The sequence below is a fragment of the Bubalus bubalis genome, chromosome 12, assembly GCF_019923935.1.
Source record: "Bubalus bubalis isolate 160015118507 breed Murrah chromosome 12, NDDB_SH_1, whole genome shotgun sequence".
In the NCBI taxonomy this organism is placed as follows: domain Eukaryota; kingdom Metazoa; phylum Chordata; class Mammalia; order Artiodactyla; family Bovidae; genus Bubalus; species Bubalus bubalis.
In genome coordinates, this window is record NC_059168.1 from 28,467,000 (window position 1) to 28,493,751 (window position 26,752).

At 45.0% G+C, this 26,752-nt stretch overlaps 1 protein-coding gene across 9 annotated transcripts; it reads right to left on the reverse strand.

Moving 5' to 3' along the window:
- Nucleotides 1–1,439: 1,439 nt before the first annotated feature.
- Nucleotides 1,440–26,600, reverse strand: ATP6V1E2 (ATPase H+ transporting V1 subunit E2). 9 transcript variants are annotated; one of them, XM_044925880.1, is made up of 3 exons: nt 26,462–26,600; nt 25,271–25,464; nt 1,440–2,399 (listed from the first exon to the last, which is right to left on the reverse strand). In XM_044925880.1, exon 3 carries the CDS (start codon nt 2,295–2,297, stop codon nt 1,662–1,664), a length of 636 nt encoding a protein of 211 aa, XP_044781815.1. In that variant the 5' UTR covers nt 2,298–2,399; nt 25,271–25,464; nt 26,462–26,600; the 3' UTR covers nt 1,440–1,661. The 9 variants fall into 9 exon arrangements, 7 of the variants coding, with proteins under 7 accessions (XP_044781815.1, XP_044781816.1, XP_044781814.1 ...); XM_044925881.1 differs by having other exon boundaries at nt 1,440–2,305; nt 25,271–25,609; nt 26,462–26,568; XM_044925879.1 differs by having other exon boundaries at nt 25,271–25,609; nt 26,462–26,568.
- Nucleotides 26,601–26,752: the final 152 nt, after the last annotated feature.

The following is a 26,752-nucleotide window of genomic DNA, read 5'->3' on the forward strand; positions in this document are numbered from 1 at the left end:
CTGGGCCAAATGGACTCCTTCTCAGAAAAGAGGAACTGACTCTAAGAAAAGCAAATTTGTTTCTGAAACTACAACATGTAGTGCACGCATGCTTAGTTGCTCAGTCGTGTCTGAGTTTTTGCGACCCCATGGATCCCTCCAGGCTCCTCTGTCCATGGAGGTGGTCCAGGCAAGAATACTGGAGCGGGTTGCCATGCCCTTCTGCAGGGGATCTTCCTGACCCAGAGATCAACCCTAACAAATGTTATGCCCTCCTTCCCACCAGTCCTCAAATCTGTGTGTTCTGCCAAGTGTCAGGGAAGTCAAGCCACGCATCTCCCATTCCAATAAGCTAGCTGATCCAATTCACAGTAGGCAGGTGAATCCCAGGGTCATGACCTCCATACTGAGATGTGCTCAGTATCTGGTGGGTAAGAAACCCATGCTCACCAAGTTCCCTGCTGGATGTGCCATGCAGCTGCCAACCTGGGGCAGAGATGGCCACCATTATGTCCAGTCCTAAGCTTCTATGAAGGATACAGACCTTCCCTGCATACACTGGGCCCTAACCAGGGGCAGAGGGCACTAGTGTTCACTTGTTGAGGGAGAGGAAGGCAGGATCTTGGAGTACCAGGGAGCTGAGAAGTGGATGGTCAAGAACCCATCCCAGAGAGATGAGTAGACTTCAAGAGTTAGTACTTGCACACGTGAGCCAGGGCCCAAGCCCCTGGCACATGCACTGAAGTCCTACTGGACTTCACTTATAAAGCACACATTCAAAGATAAAAGTAAGAACTTCAAGACGGTTAGCTACTGAGCATTAGACCTCAGTTCAGTTCAGTTCAGTCACTCAGTCGTCTCTGACCCTTTGCGACACCATGGACTGCAGCACACCAGGATTCCCTGTCCATCACCAACTCCTGGAGCTCACTCAGACTCATGTCTATCGAGTCAGTGATGCCATCTAACCATCGCATCCTCTGTCGTAGACCCCAACTGCTGGGCAATTCTGAGCATGGAGCTCTGTGCGACTGCACTCATCATACGCCCATGAAGTTGACCCTCTACACAAGAAAAAGAGTTCTGTGCGGGCGTGCATGCTAAGTCGCTTCAGTTGTGTCCCCCTCTCTGCGACCTTATGGACGGTAGCCTACAAAGCTCCTCTGTCCATGGGATTCTCCAGTCAGGAATATTGGAGTGGGTTGCCAGGCCCTCCTTGAAAAAGATGTCTAAACCTTGTTAAGTAAAATAAGAACAAGAAGCTGAAACAAAAAAAAGAAAAACACACTTCAAATGCATATTAAAGAAATTTAGGACACCCAGACGCATACATCAAGATTACCATTCACATCTCAGCTGAAAGATGAGCTAACGAGCAGATGTCTCTATTTCTTTCAGCCCAAACTGTAGAATTGACCAGGAGCTCTAGAATGTATAGATAAAATGGAATTAGATTTATAAGCATTAAGTCAGGCTTTATTCCAAAGTATAATGCCTTTAGCTAGTCAGAGAGTATTTCATAAAGATAGACTAATCCCAGGGCAAAACAGAGGAGGAGATATTACCAGTTTGCTTTGCCCTAATAAGTTATGTTTTTACAGCTTAGAAGTTTAACAGGAGCTTCACTTTCCAAAGGCTTATACAAAAAACTTCCTGTTGGCATTGGCTCCAAACAAGGCCTTTCATATTTCTGGCATCTTTTGCTGGGATAAGAGATCCAGTCGACTCTCCAGAGTATTAGAAACCATTATTCTCTGATCGCTACTGTAGACCTCCACACCTCCAGTTGTGTCTGTAGCCAGTTGCACCTCTTTGTCAACTTGAACTTCCACACACCTGTGGGAGACTGCGGTGTACTGGGGGATGGCTCTTTGCACTGCAGCCTCCACCAGGAAGTGGTCCTGTGGCCTGCAGCGTACAGTCACCACAGGCTCCAGCAGTCGGAGCAGAGCCTGGAGCACTAGTTTATCCAGCAGCCCCTGGTAAAATTCTGGGTCTGTCACAATCCGGCTGAGTCTCAGCTTTGCATCATTCAGCAACTCTGAGATGAGGTCGTTTCGGGCTCTCAGGACTTTCAGCCTTGCCTGATTCCTCAAGGTAGACATCTGGATTTTCTTCTGCTGCTCTATCTGCTTCTCTTTCTTCTCATAATACTCCATAATCTTCAGTCGCTGGGTTTGCACAAGGCGTCCTTTCTCAATGTTGAACTCTTCCTCAGCCTTGGCATCTATTTCTTCTGCCTTCTCATTGGCTTCCTGCTCAATGAAAGCCATCATGTGCTTAATCTGCTTTTGCACATCGACATCACTCAGGGCCATGGCTGCTCCTGGAAAGGGAGGTAGAGGAAGAACTGGTGGACCTCTGGTTCCTCTGACTTAGGGCAGAATTTCAGGTGTGTTTCTGGAGCTCCACTTTCTGAGCTGTGGAGTGTATGAGGGGAGGAAGGATAGAGTTAGGGTCCAAAGGGAAGAATCACAGAGACCATTTATTCACGACTCATGTCACAGATGAGGAAACTGAAGCCCAGAGAGGGAAAGCAACTTGTCCAAGGTCATACCCTAGTAGAATCAGACTCAAACTTGGGTTCCCAGAGTTCCATTTTTACTACACTCATCACCTTTTTGTCATCAAATAATATGAGAAATGAAGACAAAAGATTTCTAGCCAGCAATGGCTCAATCACAGATAACAAGTGGAGAGAATGGAAAGGTCAAATTAATACAAAAATGGAAAGTGTAGGCACATTTCAGGTTGGAGAGGGCTGAGGGAGTCATAAGAAACTTGTGATTAAACAGGATTCAATCCAGGAAGGTTGCCTAGAAAAAGAAAGGTCTTTAGTGCCTCAAATGATACGAAGAGACACAACACTCGTGGACAGATAGTGGCATCCTGGAGAGAACTGGAGGTGGGAGAGGTTGATGGTAATCCTTTAACTGGAAGTGGTTTCCAAACCTAGATGTACGTATGAATCACCTGTGGACCTTTCAGGAATACAGCTTTCCAGGCCCCACTCCAGAATACTGAATTAGAATCTCTGCCAGTAGGGTCTGCGTGGGAATGCATATCTGTAAGTCTCTCTGGGCCCTCCTACACTGTTGGTGGGACTGTAAATTGGTGCAGTCACTATGGAGAACAGTATGGAGGTTCTTCCAAAAACTAGAGTTGCCAGATGATCCAGCAATCCCACTCCTGGGCACACATCCAGACAAAACTATAATGTGAAAAGATACCTGCACCTCTAAGTTCATTTCAGCTTTATTCACGAAAGCCAAGACATGGAGACAATCTAAATGTCCACGAACAGATGCATGGAAAAAAGATGTGGTATATATATATATTCACACACACATATATACAATGGAATATTAGTCATAAAAAAGAATGAAATAATGCCATCTGCAGCTATATGGATGGACTTAGAGATTATCATGCTAAGCAAAGTAAGTCAGAAAGAGAAAGACAAATATATATATATATATAACTTATTGTGGAATCTAAAATATGACACAAATGAACTTATCTACAAAAAAGAAACAAACTCACAGACACAGAGAACAAACTTGTGGCTGCTAAGGTGGATGGGATGCAGGGGAGGGCTGGACTGGGAGTTTGGGACTAGCAGATGCAAACTATTATATATAGCATGGATAAACAGCAAGGTCCTATCGTATAGCATAGGTAACTATATTCAATATTCTGTAATAAACCATAATGGAAAAGAAAAAAAAAAGACTCTCTGGGATGCTTAATGAGCCCAGGCAAATGATATATGAAATTTTAAAAATGACATATGAAAAAATAAGACTAGCAATAAAGAGGCAGAAAATATTAAAAAGAACCTAACAGAAAATTTGAAGCTAAAGAATATAATAGCTGAATTGAAAAATTCACTAGAGGTGTTCAACAACAGACTTGATTACGGAGAAGAAATAATCAGCAAACTCAAAGATAGGCCATTTGAAAGTATCCATTATTGTTGAAGAAGCAAATTTTTTTTTTTAAGTGAAGAAAGTCTAGGGACATATGGAACACCATCAAATGGATTAATATATGCACTATGGTAGTCCCAGAAGGTGAGGAGAAAGAAAGAAAGGAGCAGAAAGCTTATTTGAAGAAATAATGACTCCAAACTCCCCAAATCTGAGGAAGGCAATGGACATCCAGATTCACAAGCAAAACTGAAAAACCAACCAAATCATGTCTCTAAAACAAATCAGTGAAACATGGGGACAGCAAGAGAGGGACCAAAAATGCTGGAAGACAGACAGAAAACAATGAACAAACTGGCAATAGCACATCTTTCTTTTACAAGTAATTATTTAAAATGTAAATAGATTAAACTCCATAATCAAAAGCTATAGAGTGGCTAAATGAAATTAAAAACAAAACAAGATCCAATCCTACGCTGTCTCCAAGAGACTCACTTTAAGAACACACATAGACTGTGAAACACATATTCTTTTACTTTCAAGTGAAAAGACAGAGAAAGATAGTCTGTGCAAAGGGTAACCAAAAGAGAGCAGGAATGGCCGTACTTAAGTATAATTTATATACTTCATGTAAAAAACTGTCCTAAGAGTAAAAGAAAGACATTTTATAATAATAAAGGTCAATTCAACAAGAAGATATAATAACTATAAATAGATATGTACCCAACATCAGACTGCTATGAAGTAAACATCGACAGGACTGAAGAGTAATAGACAGGAACACAATAATAGTAAGAGAATTCAATATCCCATTTTCAATAATGAATAAAATATCCAGAGAGAAGATCAATAAGGAAACAGAGGCCTTTAACAATGATATAGATCAAACAGACCTAACAGACATAGCAAAATATTCCACGAACAGCAGCAAAATACACATTTTTCTCAAGCACAATTTTAACATTCTCCAGCATAGATTACATGTTAGGTCACAAACCAAGTCTTAACAAACTGAAAAAGACTGAAATCATACCAAGCCTCTTTTCTGACCACAATGGAATGAAACTAGAAATCAGTAGCAGAAGGGAAAATGGAAATTTCACAAGTATGTGGAAATTAAAATGATCTTGAACAACCAATAGCTCAAAGAAGACATCAAAAGGGAAATTAGAAAATACCTTGAGACAAACAAAAATGAAATACAACATACCAAAACTTGGGATGTAGCAAAAGCAGTGCTGAGAAAGAAGTTTATAGTGTTAAAAGCCTACAATTAAAAAGAAGAAAGGACTGCCCTAGCGGTCCAATGGGTAAGAAACTGCCTGTCAATGCAGGAGACACAGGTTTAATCCCTGGTTCACGGAGATTCCACATGCCTCATGATGACTTAAGCCGGCGCACCAAAACCACTGAAGGCTGCACTCTCTAGAGCCTGTGCTCCACAGCCAGAGAAGCCGACACAATGAGAAGCCCGCACACGGCAAGCAGAGAAGCCTGCTCACAGCAACAAAGACCCAGCACAGCCAAAAATAAAATACATATTTTTTTAAAAAAGAAGAAAAATTTCAAATAAGCAGCCTAATTTTATACCTTTAAGGAACTAGGAAAACAAAAACTAAGCCCAAAATTAGCAGAAGGAAATAATAAAAACTAGGACAAAAATAAATGAAATAGAAAAATGGGGGGGGGGGTCAATAAAACTAAGAGCTTTTGAAATGATAAAACTGACAACCTTTAGTTAGACTAAGAAAAAAAGAGAAGACTCAAATAAAATCAAAAATGAAAGAGGAGACATTACTAACGGTGCCACAGAAATAAAAAGGATTACAAGAGATTACTATGAACAACCATATGCCAACAAATTGGAAAACCTAAAAGAAATGATAAATTCCGAGATACATACAACCTACCAAGACTAAATATAAATAGAAAATCTGAACATAGCTATAACAAGTAAGGAGATTGAATCAGTAATCAAAACCTCCCAGTGAAAAAATCCCAGGACCAGGTAACTTCAAAGGAGAACCCTACCAAAAAAAAAAAAAAAATTAAAAAATCAATGTCAACTCCTTGCAAACTCTTCCAAAAAATGGAAGAGGAGGGAGCACCTCCAAATTCACTTTAAGAGGTCAGCATTTTTTCTTGGGCTCCAAAATCACTGCAGACAGTGACTGCAACCATGAAATTAAAAGATGCTTGCTCCTTGGAAGAAAAGCTATGACAAACCTAGACAGCATATTAAAAAGCACTTTGCCAACAAAGGTCCATATAGTCAAAGCTATGGTTTTTCCAGTAGTCATGTATGGATGTGAGAGCTGGACCATAAAGAAAGCTGAGCACCAAAGAATTGATGCTTTTGAACTGTGGTGTTGGAGAAGACTCTTGAGAGTCCCTTGGACTGCAAGGAGATCAAACCAGTCAATCCTAAAGGAAATCAACCATGAACATTCATTGGAAGGACTGATATTGAAGCTGAAGCTCCAATATTTTGGCCACCTGATGAGAAGAACTAACTCACTGAAAAATACCGTGAAGGTGGGAAAGATTGAAGGCAGGAGGAGAAGGGGATGACAGAGGATGAGATGGTTGGATGGCATCATTGACTCAAGGAACATGAGTTTGAGCAAGCTTGGGGAGATGGTGAAGGACAGAGAAGCCTGGTGTGCTGCAGTCCATGGGGTCACAAAGTGTTGGACATGACTGAGCAACTGAACAATAATTAACCTGATAACAAAGCCAAAGACACTAAAGAAAACTGCAGCCCAATATCCTTGATGAACACAGATGTAAAAATCCTCAACAAAATATTAGCAAACTAAATTCAAGAGCATGTTAGAAGAATTATACACCATGACCAAGAGGGATTTATCCCTAGAATGCAAGGATGGTTCAACATATAAAAATCAATGATCATACAAATGATCATTCAACATGCAAAAATCAATCAGTGCAATATACCACATTAATAGAATGAAAGATAAAACCACATGATCATTTCAGATGCAGAAAAGGCATTTGAGAAAGTTAGACACCCTTTCATGATAAAAAAAACAACCAACAAAGTAGGAATAGAATGAAATTACCTCAATATAATGCAGGTCATATATGAAAAGTGCACAGCTAACATCATTCACCTGGCTTCCCAGGTGGCGCTAGAGGTAAAGAACCTGCCTGTAATGCAGGAGACATAAGGGACATGAGTTCAATCCCTGGGTCGGGAAAATCCCCTGGAGAAGGAAATGGCAACCCACTCCAATATTCTTGCCTGGAGAAACCCATGGACATAGAAGCCTGGAGGGCTATGGTACATGGAGTTGCAAAGAGTTGGACACGACTGAATCGACTTAGCACACAACATCATTCATACTCAACAGTGAAAAAATGAAAGCTATTTTTCTAACATCAGGAATAAGGCAAGGATGCCCACTCTTGCCACTTTTATTCAACATAGAATTAGAAGTCCTAGTCACAGCAATTAGACAAGAGAAAGACATCAAAATTGGAAACATACAAAATCAACATACAAAAATCAATTGTTTCTATAATATTAAAATGAATAATCTAAAAAGAAAATTAAGAAAACAATTCCAATTATAATATCATCAAAAAGAACAAAATACTGTGACTAAATTTAACCAAGGAAGCTAAATACTTGAACACTTAAAACTACAAATTACTGTTGGAAGAATTTAATGACACAAATAAATGGAAAGATAACCTATGTTCACTAGAAGACTTAATACTGTTCATACTACTCAAATCGATCTACAAATTCAATACAATCTCTATCAAATGCCCAATGGCATTTTTTTAAGAATAGAAAAAACAACCCTAAAATTAATATGAAACCACAAGGAATCATTCACAGCAAAAACAGTCTTGAAAGAGAACAAAGCTGGAGGCGTCACACTCCTAACTTCAAAATATATTACAAACCTATAGAAATCGAAACAGTATAGCACTGGTAGAGAGACCAATATAACAGGATACAGATCCTAGAAATAAACCCACACAAACACAATAAAATGATCTTCAACAAGGGTGCCATGACTACACAATGGGGAAAGGACAATCTCTTTAACAAATGGTACTGCTGCTGCTGAGTCATGTCAGTCGTGTCTGACTCTGTGCGACCCCATAGACAGCAGCCCACCAGGTTCCCCCGTCCCTGGGATTCTCCAGGCAAGAACACTGGAGTGGGTTGCCATTTCCTTCTCCAATGCATGAAAGTGGAAAGTGAAAGGGAAGTCGCTCAGTCGTTTCTGACTCTTAGTGACCCCATGGACTATAGCCTACCAGGCTCCTCCATCCATGGGAGTTTCCAGGCAAGAGTACTGGAGTGGGTCGCCGGTCCCTTCTCCGAACAAATGGTACCAGGAAAACTAAATATCCTCAGGCAAAAGAATTAAATTGGACCCTTATCTTACACAGAAATCAACTCAAAATGGATTAAAGAATCCCATATAATCCAGCAACTTCACCTCTGGAGATTTACCCAAAAGAATTGAAAACAGGATCTCAAAAGAGATATTTGCATTCCCATGTTCACTGGAGTTTTACTCACAATACCCAAGAGGTAGAAGCAACTTAAATGTCTATTGATGATTGAATGGATAAAGGAAATGTTGTATATACATTCAATGAAATATTATTTTGCCTTAATATGACAAGGAAATTCTGTCATATGCTATATCATAGATGAACCTTGAGGACATTATTATGCAATGTGAAACAAGTCAGTCACAGGAAAAATACTACATGATTACACTTAAATGAGGTATCTTAAGAATCAAATTCATAGAAGCAGAAAGTATAATGATGGTTTCCAGGGGCTAAATGGTGGGGAATTAGGAAGTTGCTGTTTAATGTGTATAGAGTTTCAATCATGCAAGATGAAAAAGTCCTAGAAATTGGCTATACAAAAATGCGTACATAGCTAGTAGTGTACTATACACTTAGACTTTTTGTTAAGAGGGTAGACTGTATGTTACCTGTTTTTTTTAATTGGAAAAAAAAAAAAAAAGAATGCTGTCCCCGAAAGATGTACCACTTACCAAGCTTGTTGGAAAAACATACCCATGTTCGTGACAAAGACCAAGACTTTGGGTTCAACTTTGCAAACTGTCATTGGAAGTTAAAAGGAAAATAATTTAGCCCATCCATTCTCCATTATTTTAGGATGTAATTTTTCTTAAACTGCGCCTTTGTAAACAGAGCAAAACATTCTCTGTTCCTAAATAAGACAAGTCCATTAAATTTTTTTTTTAAGGCTCTCTGGGTAACCCTGCTGATCACCAGCTTTGAGAGTCACTGTAAATGAAAGACAGAGAGTGGGAAATGCAGGAAGTTGCAGGTTAAGTGTATAGAGGAAAAAAACGTACCAGACAAATCCTTACCAGCCCCCCTGCCAAGGGCCAGCCTTTGCTCTGGCGCCGGGAGTCTGCAGGCGGAATGTGGAACTTGGAACACCTACTGGAACCTGGCACTGTTGCTTCCTTCTTTCTGCAGACGACCCTCTCAGTCTGACCTGGCAGCTCGAATCGAAAGAGCCAGGCTGTCACTGGGGAAGGCGAGCCAAGCCCGCCAAAAGGAGGCCAAGAGGAATTTCCTTGGCACACAGGCCTGGGCTGGGGGCTGTGCTTGCACCCCCAGAATCTTAATTAAGTTGGTACACGGTGGGCTTCAACTCTGGGGTGGGCTCACCTTAACCAAACCATCAGAAACAGATACGTGTGTGAACCCAGGCAGCCAGTTTCTTAATTAACTAATGAAAAATACAGCCGTCAAGCTTGCAGGTCATGGCCCTCTTTCTCTGTATGTGAGTCACATGGGAAGCCAAATGCAAAAGTTGTCTAGTGAGAAACCAGGGCAAACAAAATGTGCCAGATGGTCTCTAAGAATGGCACACTGGCCACAGGCGCTGGCATGCTCTGGTCCATAAGCGAGGACATCCTCTCCAAGTCCAGACAAGGCTTAAAGGGGGCATCACTGGCTTCCACAATGTAAGTAATCTGGAGTAAGATTGCTGGAATTGAGATCCTAGTTCCGCACTTAACATTTGTATGACTCTGGGGAATCAGCTCATGCCTTGAAGCCTCAGTTTCCTCATCTGTATAATGGAAATAAAAATAGCATGCACATCATAGGATTATTGTGAGGCTTAAATGAAAGAAGTGGGTGTTTAGCATAATGCTAAGCACACAGTTAATCGTTGTGCTTGGTAGTTCCCGTCATCATCAGCGTCACTACTAGACTGCTACTGCTTTATAGCTAGCTCTTCTCCTCTGCTTTAAGCCTCATCATCGTCCCTCTATATATGTACAGAGACTGCTTTGATTTCCATTCTCAAAAGTAAGTAGAAACACATCCTAGTCTTGCTTCCTTGTATTAAACTTAGTAACCCTGCAAGAAGCTTGAGAACCTCCCAGCGCTTCACGGCATATTCACCCATGATCTCAGGTGGCCAGCCATATCCTTGGTGATGGGAGGTGAAGTCCTGGAATTTCAGGGCTCTTGGGCTGGGGGTGAGGTGGAGTCATCTCATAGCCTGTAACAGTCCCTGAAACTGCAGCCCTGAGTTCTCATACCTCCTCTGGGACTCCCAGTTCTAATCAGTCTCTCGGTGCTGGGACTTGAAAGCAGCTGCACGGTGGGGCAGGGCTAGAAGTCAGGGATTGAGCAAGTGTCTCCGCAGGAACGCGGCTGCCCGTATAATGCATCTGGCTGATGTAACTTCCAGTCTGTCTGGGATGGGGATTATGAACTCACATGAGCCTGTGGCTCAAACAAAACAATGAAAAGGAGCTAAGAAATATGGAACATACACGTCTGCTCTTGCACGAGGGCACAGGGCTCTCCCGTCCCACAAGGCAGGCTTGCACTGTAAGTGGCATCTGTCCTGCCCATACTTGGTAGGGGACAGCACCTAAAGCTCTCAAGACAGTCTTACTCCCATAAACTATTCAATACCAAGGTCTCTTCACTGCCCCCCAGACACAGCAGGCTCAGCCCTACCTAACTCACGTAGCTTGTGATCACACAGTTTCCTCAGCTAAACAGCCTTCCTCTGCTTCTCTCCACTTAACTAAATCACATCTACATCTTCGGCCCAGTGTGAGTCCCACTACCTCCTTGACCTCTGGACTCCTCCTCAAAATGACAGCATGGCCTATTTTCCAGATATAATTCATAGTCTTTTGATGCTCCAGTTACTTTGCTTCCTCCAGGAAATTCCTTGAGGACAAAAATCTCCTTCTCTAGCAGGGGTTGGATGCAGACTCGTTAAACATGAATTGATTGGATTAAAGGCTTGAGGCTGGGGTGGGGGGAGTACTTTTTTTTTTATCGTGAATTATAACACACATTCAGAAAAGTATACAGCTTAATGAATTATTATGAGGCAAACATGCAGTAACCAGCACCCAGGTCAAGCACAAGGACAATACCAGCACCCCCAGAAACCCCTCCTTATGACCTTGGGGAAGAAGACATTTCAAAGCTGATGATTTTATATTCATAGGCATAAGAGGTGTTCTTAGAGGAAGTGTGGGCTTGGAAATCCCTCTTCGCCAGTCCTCACCTACAGGAGCCTGTGTGCACCTTGGAGAATCCTCGTCACCACGAGAGGGAGGAGGGGAAGCAGGCATGCTTGGGGGGCCAAATGTGTCTGTCAGCCTGGAACCCTGGCCAGACCCTGATGCTACTGTTCCTCATTCCAGCTGGGATTTGTAAGTCTGAGAGGTCATGTGTCCAGGTCTGGGCTCCCTGGTTTAAGGATAAACAGCACAAACCGGGGCCTCCAGACACTTAGAGATGACAGAGGGAGCAAGGGAAGGGTGCACGGGGCAGCTTGCAGGGCCCAGGAAGTGGGTGAGGGGATTTAGAAAATAAGGACTCCTCTGGGGGGTTTAAAATACTTAATATGTGGAAAGGAGGGGGGGGTCCCCTTTTCTGTCTTTGGACAAATATTTGCTGAACATCTACTACATGCCAGGCACCATGTAGGCACTAGAGATAGAGAACAAGCAAACACCAGCCCTGCTTCCCAAGCCCACGATGTCATAGGAGGGACCAACAGGTCAACAGAAGTCACACTACAGGGTGGCCTGTTAGCAATCAGCAGCTCCAAGACAGCTAGGTGAGGACTTGGCTGGTGGTCCACTGCCTAAGACGCCAAGCTCCCAATGCAGGGGGCCAGAGTTCTATCCCAGATCAGGGAACTAGATCCCATACACTGCAATTAAAGATCCCACATGCCACAACTAAGACCTGACATGGCCAAATAAATATATAGTAAAAAAAAGAAAAAGGCTAAGCAAATGAAGGGATCCAATGCCTAAATCCCTCCCTCGCAAGTTCACCACGGGCCCTTTTATAATAAATTGCTCTGCAACCATTAAGCTATGTAGCAGGTGGTTTGAAACACACCATTAGTGACAACAAATGCTTTAGATGCAGGTCACTTCCCTGGTAGTTCAATTGATAAAGAATCCACTTGCAACATAAGAGACCCAGGTTCTATCCCTGGGTTGGGAAGATCCCCTGGAGAAGGAAATGGCAACCCATTCCAGTATTTTTGCCTGGAGAACTTCATGGACAGAGGAGCCTGGTGGGCTACAGTCCACGGGGTCTCAAGAGTCAGACATAACTTAGTGAGTAAACCATCACCACCACTTGGAAAAGGTAGCAAGTTGGTATATTCATGAAGGAGGGTTTTCCAAATAGATAAGAATCAATCAAGTTGTTAGGGATACCTGACTCGAAGCAATGCCTTAGGGTTTCCAGAAGGACTCTGGCTCAGAAACGTGGAAGGGTACCTGGACCCTACATAGGAAGGAATAAGAGCAAGCAGAGGACACAGGCTGTGACTGCAGACTGCAGTAGAAGGAGTGGTCCTCTGGGCAAAGGGTCAACCTCGGAGGGAGAGGCACGGATGGGGATTGAAGGACAGACACTTTTGAGAAGCAGGAAGAGAAAGTGAGAGTGTTTCAACAGGGAGAACGCTGTGGGCAGAGGCACTGTGCTGGGAATGTGTAGGAGGTCTGAGCGTAGAGAACAGATTGGATCAGCAGCAGCAGACAGGCCTCCAGTGGCAGTGGGAGTGAGCGATGTCTAGAAAGTTGGAGCTCAATTGGGTAAGATTTGAAATGTCAGACTGAGGGCTGGGACATGAGGCTAAGGAGACCCATTAAAGGTTTTGAGTAGGGATGTAACTTGGCCAAACCTGGGTTTAGAAAGATTAGCCTGGTGGTGGTGAAAGCTGGAGAGTCTGGCTTTAAGTAAATGCCAGGTCGAGACTGCATGGATGCTTGGACAAGAACATGAGAACAGAGGTGGAAGGAGATGTGGTACCAGAGCTGGCAGGTTTGAAGACTCAGGGTCTGGCCCTGGCAGCACCTGCCGAAGCTCCACCCACAGGGTTGAGCTGCTCAGCTCAGTGTGAAGATATGGGAAAGCAGGTGTGAGGCACACTGCTCCTTCCAGAGCCAGCTGGGGATAGAGAAAGCAACAGCCAGAGAGTTCATTTGGTGAGGAATTAAAAGACCCGTCCCCCCAGAGAGGAAATCAGAAGTGTCCACAAAGCTTTATCTCTGCTTCAGTTGCTGATAACTAAGGGGACACATACAGTTTTAATCTAAGAACTCCATCCCAGTGGCAAAGCAGGCTGTGATTGGGACTGGAGAAAGCTAATGACCACAAGAGGCAGGCAGGTAATATAGAGTAGAGAATCAGGTAGGGTCAGAGACATTTCTTCCCCAAATAATGTACATTAAGAATTTATAACTTAGTTTCTCCTTTTCACACATCTGCAGGAAGGTTACTTCAAAGGAGTCCAGTTCTCCCAGAGAGCAATGTGCTACAAAGTTGCATGGCTAAAGGTTTGCAGCGGTGGCTCCCCCCACCTCCAAAACAAAACCCCTCCCTTTCATCGCTGCCTAAAGGGCTCAGCCTTCTGAGTCTTCTGGAAATGGGGACTTGGGGGCACAAGTTCTCATATTTTAGGGAAGCTGGAAATCCCATTTGAAAAGTAAAATCCTTTTATCTTTTTTCTTTGTCTTATTGTGGTAAAATACACGTGACAAATTTTTGTCATTTTAACCACTAAGTAATGTTCTGCTGCTGCTGCTAAGTCGCTTCAGTTGTCTCCGACTCTGTGCGACCCCATAGACAGCAGCCCACCAGGCTCCCCTGTCCCTGGGATTCTCCAGGCAAGAACACTGGAGTGGGTTGCCATTTCCTTCTCCAATGCATGAAAGTGAAAAGTGAAAGTGAAGTTGCTCAGTCGTATCCGACTCTTAGCGACCCCATGGACTGCAGCCTACCAGGCTCCTCCATCCATGGGATTTTCCAGGCAAAAGTACTGGAGTGGGGTGCCATTGCCTTCTCCGAAGTAATGTTCAGTGGCATTAAATACATTCACATTGTTGTGTGACAGACATCACCAATCATCTCCAGAATTCTGTACCCATCAAACACTAACTCCTCATTCCGTCTTCCCGCATTTCCTGGCAACCACCGCACTACTTTGGGTTTCTATGCATTTGACCACCCTCAGTTCAGTTCAGTTCAGTCGCTTAGGGATGTCTGAGTCTTAGCAACCCCGTGGACTGCAGCACGCCAGGCTTCCCAGTCCATCACCAACTCCTGGAGCATGCTCAAACTCACATCCATCGAGTCGGTGATGCCATCCAACCATCTCATCCTCTGTCATCCCCTTCTCCTCCTGCCTTCAATCTTGCCCAGCATCAGGATCTTTTCCAAGGAGTCAGTTCTTCACATCAGGTGGCCAAAGTATTGGAGTTTCGGCTTCAGCATCAGTTGTTCCAATGAATATTCAGGACTGATTTCCTTTAAGAATGACTGGTTTGATCTCCTTGCACTCCAAGGGACTCTCAAGAGTCTTCTCCAACATCACAGTTCAAAAGCATCAGTTCTTTGATGCTCATTTTTCTAGAGTCGACCACTCTTGAAACCTCTTGTGAGTGGAATCATTTGTCCTTTGTGACTGACTTATTTCACTTAGCAAAATGTATTCAAGGTTTATCCATGTTGCAGCACTTGTCAGAATTTCCTTCCTTTGTAAGGCTGAATAACATTCCATTGTATGTACCTATCACATTTTGCTCAGTCGTCAGTGGCATTTGGGTTGCTTCTACCTTTTTGCTATTATGAATAACATTCCTCTGAGTGTGGGTGTACAAATATCTGTTCCAGTTGTTGCCTTCAATTATTATAGGTATTTACCTAGAAAGGGAGTTGCTAGATCACATGGCAATGCTCTACTTTTTTGAGGAAACTGTGCCATTTTCCACAGTGGCTCCACCATTTTATATTCCCACCAGCAATGCAACAAGGGTTTCAATTTCCCCATGTCTTCACCAATATTTGTTATTTTCTGTGTTTTTGATAAAAGCCTTCCTAATGGGTGTGAGGTGGTACTCATTATAGTTTTGATTTGCATTTTCCTAATGATTAGTGATGCTGAACATCTTTTCATGTGCTTATTGGGCATTTGTGTATTTTCTTTGGAGAAATGTCTATTCAGGCCCATTTTAAAAACCAGGTTGCTTTTGTCGTTTAGTTGTCGGAGTTCTCATCACTTTGTGGTCCTGAGCACTCCAGCTGCCAGCCAGGTAGCCAGCCAGCCAGCAAACAAAGCTTCTAGATAGGGTTTTTCAAAGTGTGAGCTGTAAAACCAAAAGGAATAGAAAATCCAAAATTCATTAGAGGTAGTGAGCTTAAGTGCTGTTTGTCAAATTTTTGTCATATATATGATGCATACATACATACATATTCTGGTGCACAATGAAAATGTATTTGTTAACTGTGATTTAACATACAAAACAGAAGAATTGATGCTTTTGAACTGTAGTGCTGGAGAAGACTCTTGAGAGTCCCTTGGACTGCAAGGAGATCCAACCAGTCCATCCCAAAGGAGACCAGTCCTGGGTGTTCATTGGGAGGACTGATGCTGAGGCTGAAACTCCAGTACTTTGGCCACCTCATGAGAAGAGTTGACTCATTGGAAAAGACCCTGATGCTAGGAGGGATTGGGGGCAGGAGGAAAAGGGGACGACAGAGGATGAGATGGCAGATGGCATCACCAACTAGATCCACATGAGTTTGGGTGAACTCCAGGAGTTGGTGATGGACAGGGAGGCCTGGCATGCTGCAATTCATGGGGTTGCAAAGAGTCGGACACGACTGAGCGACTGAACTGAATATACAAAACATTTGAACAACAGTGACCTCTGGACTTTCCTGATGGTCTAGTGGTTAAAACTCTGTGCTCCCAATGCAGGGGACTTGGGTTTGATTCCTGGTCAGGGAACTAGATCCCACATACTGCAACTAAGATCCGGTGCAGCCCAATAAAGAGTACTTTCAAAAACAAAGCGACAACAAAAAACTCTGACCTCAAGTTAATTGAATCCAACCTCCTTAGAAGGCAACCAGTGTTACTCAAGCAGACCCTGGAAATTCTCCCTCAATAGATCTATGGAAGTATTCATCCCCAAAACACGTCTCTTCTAGGTGGGGATGGGAGTGGGTGGAAGTGGTCTGAGATTCTGGCTACATGACGTATGAGGAGCATGGTCACTCAGGCATATCCAACTTTTTGTGAGCCCATGTACTGTAGCCTGCCAGGCTCCTCTGTCCATTGAATTTTTCAGGCAAGAATGCTGGAGTGGGTTGCCATTTCTTCCTCCAGGGAATCTTTCTGACTCAGGGGTTGAACCTGCGTCTCCTGTGTCTTCCTGCATTGGCAGGCAGTCTTTATCTTTATGAGCCACCTGGGAAGCATGAGCAACTTACATGGCTAATATCTACTGAGCATGCCCCCAGGGGCTGGGCAGTCACAGGACATCATAGGATGGTAACAGAGGGTAGGAACCAGGCTGCCCCTGAACTAAGAGGCCTTTCTCTGCCCTGGATGCCCCCATGGGCCATAACTGGTGTCATGAGAAGTGCAATGGATGGAGCATCAGAGGTAAAGGGTTCAATCCTGATGTCACTCACAGGCTGGGTGATCTGGATAAGGGCTCACAATCTGTTTGAACTCCCTCTAGATAAAGACACAAAGCCTCATCTGTTTACAGAGAGGGTGTTAATGAGGAATTCTGTGAAAGCCAAATGCTGTGTTAAATGCTAGGTGAACCACAGGTGTCCTCATTCACAAAACACCACCCCAATCATCCTGCCCTTCCCAGAACCTCAAGCTGCCTTGAGGTAGGAGCAAGCCAGTAGTCATACCCCTAGAAAGCCTCCAGGCAAGTGGAGGGTGGGCTTGAGGTCATCCAGGAGCCCCAGGACACAAGCTTTTCTGAGGGAGCTGGCTGGCCAAGTCTCCAGCTGGTGGGCCACGGTCAGGGACAGCCTAGAAAGAGCAGATGCTCTGCTTGTTCAGGAACATCAGGAGCAATGTTTGCTACCAGTTCCCAGTTCAGGGGATGCATTCAGATGCCAAATGCTCCTCTGCTGCTGCTGCTGCTAAGTCGCTTCAGTCGTGTCCGACTCTGTGCAACCCCATAGACGGCAGCCCACCAGGCTTCCCCGTCCCTGGGATTCTCCAGGCAAGAACACTGGAGTGGGTTGCCATTTCCTTCTCCAATGCATGAAAGTGAAAAGGGAAAGTGAAGTCGCTCAGTTGTGTCCGACTCTAGCAACCCCATGGACTGCAGCCTACCAGGTTCATCCATCCATGGGATTTTCCAGGCAAAAGTACTGGAGTGGGTTGCCATTGCCTTCTCCGAATGCTCCTCTAGTACTGACTTAATGCTCGCTGCTATAGGTCCTGACTGGCTTCACCTCTGCTAAGAGACACAGCTCAAGCCCAGAAGCAGGGAAGCTACTGGCTTGCAAGGAAGAGAGTGTATCCACTCAACTGTGTCCCTCACGGTGCACAGGGACTTCCATATGACATAGTTGGGAAAAGCTCTTTCTGACCCCCTCTGTGCTCATCTTAACACTTTGCCCAGAGATCAAACCAGTCAATCCTACAGGGAATCAATCCTGAATATTCACTGGAAGGACTGATGCTGATGGTGAAGCTGAAGCTCCAAGCCAGCTGATGCAAACAGCTGACTCACTGGAAAAGAGCCTGATGCTAGGAAAGATTGAGGGCAGGAGGAGAAGGAGGCAACAGAGGATGAGACGGGTGGATGGCATCAGTGACTCAATGAACATGAATTTAACCAAACTCTAGGAGATAGTGAAGGACAGGAAAGCCTGGTGTGCTGCAGTCCATGTGGTCGCAAAGTATCAGACACAACTTAGTAACTGAACAACAACAGAGTCCAGTACATAGCATTTAAGCATTATCTGTTGGACTCATAGATAAATGGATGGATAGTGAGGAATGAGTCTTCTGTATAGACTGTCACAATCCTAGGGATCTGCAACTCTTTTTCAGATGGAGGAGAGAGGAATGTGAAGAGGTGCTGCAGTGGTTGCCCCAGGGAGACACCTCCTCCTGTTCCACCCACAAACTTGGAACATAGAGCTCAATAAGAATTTAACTCCCTGTGGCGTTTCACTCTGTGCCTGCACATGAGTGGAAACAGTGACAGATTTTATTTTCTTGGGCTCCAAAGTCACTGCAGACACATGACTGCAGCCATGAAATTAAAAGACGCTTGCTCCTTGGAAGGAAAGTGATGACAAACCTAGATAGTGTACTAAAAAGCAGAGATATCACTCGGCTGACAAAGGCCCATATAGTCAAAGCTATACTATTTCCAGTAGTCATGTGAGAGTTGGACCATACAGAAGGCTGAGTGCCAAAGAATTGACAGTTTCAAACTGTGGTGCTGGAGAAGACTCTTGAGAGTCCTCTGGACAACAAGGAGATCAAACCAGTCAATCCTAAAGGAAACCAACCCTGAATATTCATTGGAAGGACTGATGCTGAAGCTGAAGGTCCAATACTTTGGCCATCTGACGCAAAGAGCTGACTTGTTGGAAAAAGACCCTGATGCTGGGAAAGATTGAGGACAGGAGGAGAAGGGAGCAACAGAGGACGAAATCGTAGGATGGTATCACCGACTCAATGGACGAGAGTTTGGGCAAACTCTGGGAGACAGTGAAGGACAGGGAAGCCTGGCATGCTGCAGTTCATGTGTTTGCAGAGTCGGACACCACTTAACAACTGAACAATGAGCAACTTAGCATAAGCAACAGACTCAAGAGAATACTCCCTCCTCTCTGGTACTGAGTCTTGAAAAGACTCCTCAACTCAGCAAGACCACTAAGGTCAACTTTGGTTCAACTGTGCACTGTGATTCAGAAAGTACTTCCAGCAGAAAGGGTAATAGAGTTTGCCTTGTTTATTCCTGTCTTTCAGAAATCACAATCCTGAACTACATTCAATATCTGAAAACAGGGATTTAGGTATGGTAGAAGTTGGAATCTCTGCTCGCACTGCATGAGGCACATTGAATACAGCGATCCATTCCTCCAATGTCTTCTCAGGAGGCTGGAGTTGTGAAGAACAGAAGCTGGAAGTGGTTAACAGAACAGAAAAGGAAATTCTAAGGATTATGCATGGCTCACAGGATAGTGGCAGGCTAGAGAAGCTGCTCAGGACTGTCTTTACAGGAACCACGCCCAACATATGCCTCAGGACCTGCTCTGATGAGAAAACCACTTCTGGTATTGTTGCTGCCAACACATTCTAGACAGTCAGTGTATACAGTGGTCACTTCTGCACCAGGAACTCAATTACACCACAACCAGCACCACCACCCACCCTATGTGCCACTTCCTGTATTCAGCACCGGGTTGTGGGCCCAGCACCAAAGCTGCGAGAGTGCGCTCTGTATTTAACTGTAGTCACTCCAGCTCTTGCGTCCGACAAGGAAAGCACGAGTCTGTAACAGCTTCCACAATCTTTTTCTTCCCACCAAGACTTACAAAGTGGAAGATTCCCCAAATTCAAAATGCGCATATAACACTCAGTGACAGGATCCACTATGGAAAAATAATCATCAACAAATTTTGGATGGTTTTCTGGCACTGTTAGAACTGAAGCCTGGAATAAAATCATTAATTTCATTTCTGGAAGATGGATCTATGATCTGGCCTCCTTTGAACCTTCCAGGAGGTGGCCACTCCCAGATCATAGAAGTATTCTGTACCAGCAGCCTCTAAGAAGTGTCCTTTTCTATGATTCAGCAATAGTGGCAATGCCATCTGTTATAATGACTGGTCTCCTGACCTAGGCTGCAGCAAAAGATGGTTAGAAATGAAGATGGGAAAACATTATAAGGGTGCTTGAGCTAAAATTCTCAGAGGCTGGGATTTACTTCTGAGTTTCTAGTATGTAACGAGCTGGAAAAAAGGAGATCTAGATGTGTTCTAGAAACATAACTAGAAATGAAATCAAGTGAGCCCGATGTATTGGATTTTTTAAATCATCCTGATCATCAGAAACCACTGACCTTTAAGAAATTGCTGCAGTGTTTAAGCCATTAACATCTCAGCTAAAAAATAGTGTAATACATTACATCTGACCCCTAAGAGAAAAGGATGCAGATGGGAGGTTTTAGTGGTAGGAAGAAAAAGAGGAATAGGTATGGCACACAGTGTGATGCTACAAAGGTGGGCCAGATGGAGTCTGGGAAGCAGGAGAGCCCTGGGGAGTGAAGAGGCTGCAGTCTGAAGACACTGGGCAAGTATGGAGGAAAGAAGCATAATTGAAGAGCAGAGGAGGGCCTTTCTTGGTGGTCCAGTGGCTAAGACTCTGGGCTTCCAATGCAGGGGGCCCAGGTTCAATCCCTGGTCAGGGAACTAGATCCCACATACTGCCAACTAAAGATCCTGACGGCTGCAACAAAGATCAAAGATCCAGTGTGCTGCAACTAAGACCAAGTGTAGCCAAATAAATAAAAGAGCAGAAGGAACCAGGTAGAAGAATGATTACCATTTTACCTCCTTGCCAATAACTCTAAGAAGGAAGTTTGAAGGGGGAAAGGAGTAACTACTATCAGCCAAGAATCAGGGACTCACACCAAGCTTGGATTCATGTAGTGACAAATCAAGTGACTGAAATTTAAAACAAATCACAGATTTGACTTGGATCCTTCTCACCTCCCTCTTCCCTTGAAATCTGATTTTTCTTTATTTCTAGTATAGCTTGGGGAGACCTTGAATCTTTGACTGTTGGCAACAATCCAGGGGTAATAGGTATTGTTGGTTGCCTCCCCGGCATATATTACCCCCCATGCCTACTGTCCACTGTGCAGGAAACATAGAGTTTGAGGGGGAATAAAACTCTGGTCTTGGGGTGGGCCCTGACCGGCCTAATAAGGATAGTTCCAAGCCCCTGTCCCAGCAATGGTTTCCGGGACAGCCAGTAGCCCAGGCCTAAGGCAATGAGCATCTGACATTCTGCTGGCCACCGTGATGAACTCAGCTAATCTGAAGAGAGGAAGTCCAAGAATTTTGTGTATTAAGCGAATGAAGAGCTCTCTCTCCTGCTGGGCAGTGTGGTATATGGGTGGTAAGGCCTGGACCTGGGGTAACCATTTTGTTTTCAAGAGAGAAAGCAACCTAAGTAGGACGCTGACCCAGAGAGAAGAGAAAAACTGAAAGAAGTGCAGGAAAAAAAAATTGATTCAGGGTTTTGATCAAGCCATACTTGAAGCCTGAGCTACTTCTGGTTGTTTCAAAGAAGTCCATACATTCCCTTTGCTGTTGAAACCATTTGGGCTGACTTTCCTATTGCTTGGAACCCAAAGTGTCATGACACCAAATGATCTACTGGAATCCAGTTGTCCATTTCTGGAGTAAATGACAGAAAGCGAATACATTTTAGAGACTTAGTGACCTTCTGGAGGTCTGCTCTCAGCTCGACTTAGGCGGTTGGTCACAGGTTTAATCACCAAGAGGAGACTGGTAAATTTTGACAAGTTGGGAAGAAACCTAAAGAAGTAAAGAAGATAAAACAGAGAAGATTTAAAAGGGAGAGAAGGGATATGTCAATGGAATCATAACATAGACACCTCAGAGTACCCCCAGCCCTTCTCTGTGTTACCAAGCCCTGTGAACTTGGTCATCTAAACTTCCTGCTTCCTCTTCACTTTCACAGCCATGCCTGATCCAGACCTTCTTGACCTCTCTCCTCCTCACTTTCTCTGCCTTCACTCTGGTCCCTTCTAAATCCATGTTCTACACCACTCCCAGAGTGGTCATCTCACAAGATAGCTCTAAACTTGTCATTTCCAACTGAAAACTTTTAATGCCTCCTTCCTCTGGAACACGGGAAATAGTATGAGCTCAGACCAATTATTTTGAAAGCTAGCTCTGCCACTTAGCAGCTACATGACTTTGAGTAAATGTCTTAATTTCTCTGCACATCATCTATCTTGACTGCAGTGATAATACTATTATAGACAAGATTCCTTTACCAGTGACAGAAAACCAATCTACACCGTCTAGGCAAAAAGGAAGGGAGGACTTAGTAAGTGACCAACTGAAGCCCACTAGTATACAACAGAGTTTCAGGGATACCCAGAATCAGGAACTCACAAATATCCTGTGTCATCCCTGCCACTTTTAAGGGGGATGGGTGGAGAGCATCTCTCTCCATTTTTGTTTCTCTGTGCATTGTTGCTTCATTTCCTTGAGTTGACTATTTTGTAAATGTCTGAAACATGAAGCAGGAATGACTCACTGCCTTTAGGCTCTTATCTTCCAGTTAGTTAGTACCAGTTTTGAATCCCAAATTCAAACTTCTCAAGAAGGGTTCTGGTCATCCCATCTGGTGTCAGGTGCCCAGGGCTAATCAACGGACGTCAAGGACAGGATGTGTATGAAGAGGGCCTCTACCATTTAACCACATGATCAGAACCTCCCTGGTGGTCCAGGGGTTAAGGCTCCATGTTCCCAATGCAGGGAGCCTGGGTTTGATTGCATGCCACAACTAAAAGATCCTGTATGCTGCAACTAAGACCTGGAGCAGCCAAATAAATCAACAGGTAAATGTTTTTAAAAAGAAAAAGAAAATAAACTACACGATCACAGAAAGAACATGTAACACAAGCAAAGGGTGTTGTTTTGGCTAGAGAAGCCAGTAGGTATTCTCTATGAATTTTATCTTGTGTGGTTATTTTGGGGGTGTAATAGGATGACCTATGAAATGAGCAGCAAATACCCAGGACAGTGTCTGGGCACAGTACACAGGGACAGCACACAGCAAATCCTCCTTTCCTCCCTTCATCACATCCTTACTGCCAGAGCCACTGTTTACCTAGCTAGTGCCTTTGTCTGGATAGCAAGGAGATCAAACCAGTCGATCCTAAAGGAAATCAACCCTGAATATTCATTGGAAGGACTGATGCTGAAGCTGAAGCTCCAATACTTTGGCCACCTGATGCAAAGAAATAACTCATTGGAAAAAGACCCTGAGCTGACTCACTGAAGGCAGGAGGAGAAGGGGATGACAGAGGATGAGATGGTTGGATGGCATCACTAACTCAATGGACATGAGTTTAGGCAAACTCTGTGAGACAGTGAAGGACAGGGAAGCCTGGCGTGCTGCAGTCCACAGGGTCACAAAGAGCCTGACACGACTTAGTGAATAAACAACAATAACAAATTAAAAAGATGTCCCTCTGTGGTGGATGCCACCCCACAGGCACAGGTCTGATAAGCAGAAGTTGCCTCTGTGATAAAAAAAAAAATGCCCCTTCTTCCCAGGTACACAGCCTTAGGCCAGGGTCATGGCCTTGCAGGTATCACGTGGGCCTTTCTGGGTATCCTATTGCTCCCTCTGCCTTTGTGCAGTGCACAGAGTGCCCAGCCCAGGTTGGCCCTGCATGCCCTTAACACGGCATCCAGAGGCCCATGGCCTGGTAGCACCACACAGTTCTCAATTAAACACAAATCAGTTCTTTCACACCACTAATCCTGCATTCTGTCCACCCTACATGGCTCAGCAATCCCAAGAAGTTGCATGCTGTTCCTTCTTTCTGTCTTTCCCAGGCATTCGTATCTTATCTTACTCCTATTAAACCCCAGGCCAATGACACCCTTCTGCACATCCAGAGCTAGGTACTAACAGCCTTCCTGCACTTCCCAAAGACTGTTCTTCATCCCCTACTACAGCACTGAACACATTATATAGTACTTATCTGTTGAGATCTGTTTGGTCCTTCTAGCTAACCTATCAGTGGGCTGACCTGGGCATCTGGGATAATACTCCCCTCTGCCTCCTACTCCATATACAACTGGTGGAATCAACCCAGAGCTCGAAGTACTCCTGGCAGTCTGTTTTGGCTTTTCTATGGGCCAAAGGGATGAGGTCACCATCATCAATGAAGTCACCATTGCATGATTCATCTGACATCAGTTCCCCATTTGGAATGTCCTGATATTCCCAGAACTTCTCCCAAAGGATCCAGAACCTAGAGACCCTTCCATCTGTCAAGGTTTTGGAGCTAATCATCCAACTCTCTGGATCCCCAGTAAATATCTGCCTTTCTGAAAAGCAGCAAAAGAACTGAGAGGCTGGAGTCTTGAATGGAGGAAGCCTCCATCCTCCCAGTGCTGGAACAGACCTCATTATCCTTCATAAAAGCCTCCCCCGTGTCTCTAGCAACTGGCCCAAAGCCTTTACCAGGATCTTTCAGAGTACATTGTGAAGAGCTCTAGAGTTGTCAAAGGTGAGTCTTGATCACACCCTATGGACAAGCTCACATTTATAGATGAGAAACCTGAGGCCCTGAGAAGAGGCGTGGCATGGTCAAGGTCACACTGCCAACTACGGTCAGTCAGTTCAGTTGCTCAGTCATGTCTGACCTTGCAACCCCATGGACTGCAGCATTTCAGGCTTCCCTGTTCATCACCGACTCCTGGAGCCTACTCAAACTCATGTCCATTGAGTCCAATCATCTCATCCTCTGCTGTCCCCTTCTCTTCCTGCCTTCAATCTTGCCCAGCATCAGGGTCTTTTCCAATGAGTCAGTTCTTCACATCAGGGGGCCAAAGTATTAGAGTTTCAGCTTCAGCATCAGTCATTCCAATGAATATTCAGGATTGATTTCCTTTAGGATTGACTACTGTCAGAGTTGAAACCAAATGTCTTCTCTCGGCTGAGAGTATGCAGTAGCTCCTTAACCTGTCTCAATAGACTCCTTTCAGAATTCTAGTCCCAGCAAATGCTGCCTGAAGAAGTGGTCCTGCAGGCAAAGGAAGCAAGTCCTCCTTTCTTCCCCTCTAGAAGGAAGTAGCAGAGATTGGCCTTGAACTGAGATCTGACTTCAAGACACTGAACTGCCTTCCTTAACCGGGCATTCAGTACATATAAAGTGTCTTTCAGATTGACTGCATAATCTAAAGCAGCTGGCAATGTAAATACTCACACTCAAACACGATGGAGGGGTCTGGTGAGACATCCAGTGGGACTCCACAAGGAACTTCTGACAAACCAGGATGTCTTTCAGGACAATGGAAATCAGATTTGGGATTTGAGGGTTAAGGGTTGAGGCCTCGGAAGCATGGCGTGAGTACATAACCAACTGAGCATTTCCCACGGTGTGTTCCCAGAACCTGAATGCTGGAAAGAGGTGGAGACCTTTGGGATAACCACTTCACCTGTCTGCGTCTCAATTTGTTTACCTACAATCGGAGAGAAATCTCAGGGAGACCGTACGGTTGACCTCTGCGGTGCCTCTCAACACAGCGTTTTCTGATCCTGTGAACTGATGACAGGAAGCGATTTATCTGGCGTCAGCAAGGGGAGGGAGGGTGTGGTGTCAACGTGGAGTGTATCATCCCCGCCTCCCCTGTCCTCCAAGGCCTAAACTTAGAAGCAGCACTTTGGGCCAGTGAACAGATGGGTGTTTCTAGGCTTCGTCCAGGCGGGAGGGCAGGGGTTGTCGCCTGGCTCACTGGCCATGTCTTTGAGCTCTGGGGTGTAACACTCCTCAGGGATCCCAACCTAACACCTTCGAGGGATACTGGGACCGTAAAGGGGCCTCAGAGAATGTCGCCTCTAGGGGGAGCACAGGTACACCCGCAGCATCCAGAGTCGCCCAGTCTACCTTTGCTGGCAAGGGGGGCGGGGGGTGGAGAGTGCGTCAGTGGTTCAAGATGCTGTAACTCCCTTAGTCACCAGTTTCATAGCAAATGATGTGGACAGCATGGGTTGGGTTGGTGGAGGGGAAGGAATGGAAACCAAGCCTCAATTCAGGAGTTCCTACTTTCCAGCTCAGGGACTACCGCCACCCCTCCCCTGTCACCCCCGTGCGCCTGAAAAAAAAAATTTTTTTTTCAAACTCTCTTGGCCTTTCTTCCTTCCCGATTTCTAGTTCTATTGTGCATTTAGAGGCTAATAGAATGGATCCTGCCTTCCGGGTGGAGTTTAAATATATACGAATAATTTTGCACGACTATTGCGTCATCATAAAAGTCGTCGTGGTCCCCCAAGAGGGCTCCACGTCTTCTCCCAGCTTCGGGGCCTTGGGACGCTTCTGGGCGCTGCGGGTACTTTCGCGAGGAGCCCTCGGCTCCGCCCGAGCGCGGGTCTCTCGGCCCCCCTCCCCCAGTCTCACCTTCCTCCCCGCTACGCTGCTCTTCGGCTCCTCCTCCACGCCCCCTCCCCGCAGCCCCCGCGCGGAGCCAAGCTAGGGTGAGCCGGCAGGGCAGAGCGGCGGCTGCGGGCGGGGCGCGGGGCTCTGGAGCCGGCGGGCGGGGGCGCGAGGCTGGCTGCCCGCAATCGGGGGAGGCGCCTGGGCCCGCCCTCCTCTGGGGCCCAGCGGGGAGGGGGCCCCGGCCCGGCGCGGGGCGGGGTGAGCCGCCTGGCCCCTCCCCTCCGCTGCCCTCCCCAAAGTTGCCGTCTCCCC

Bases quoted from the DNA above. Each gene is read 5' to 3' on its own strand.
- ATP6V1E2 (XM_044925880.1), bottom strand. From the start codon at position 2,297: ATGGCCCTGAGTGATGTCGATGTGCAAAAGCAGATTAAGCACATGATG.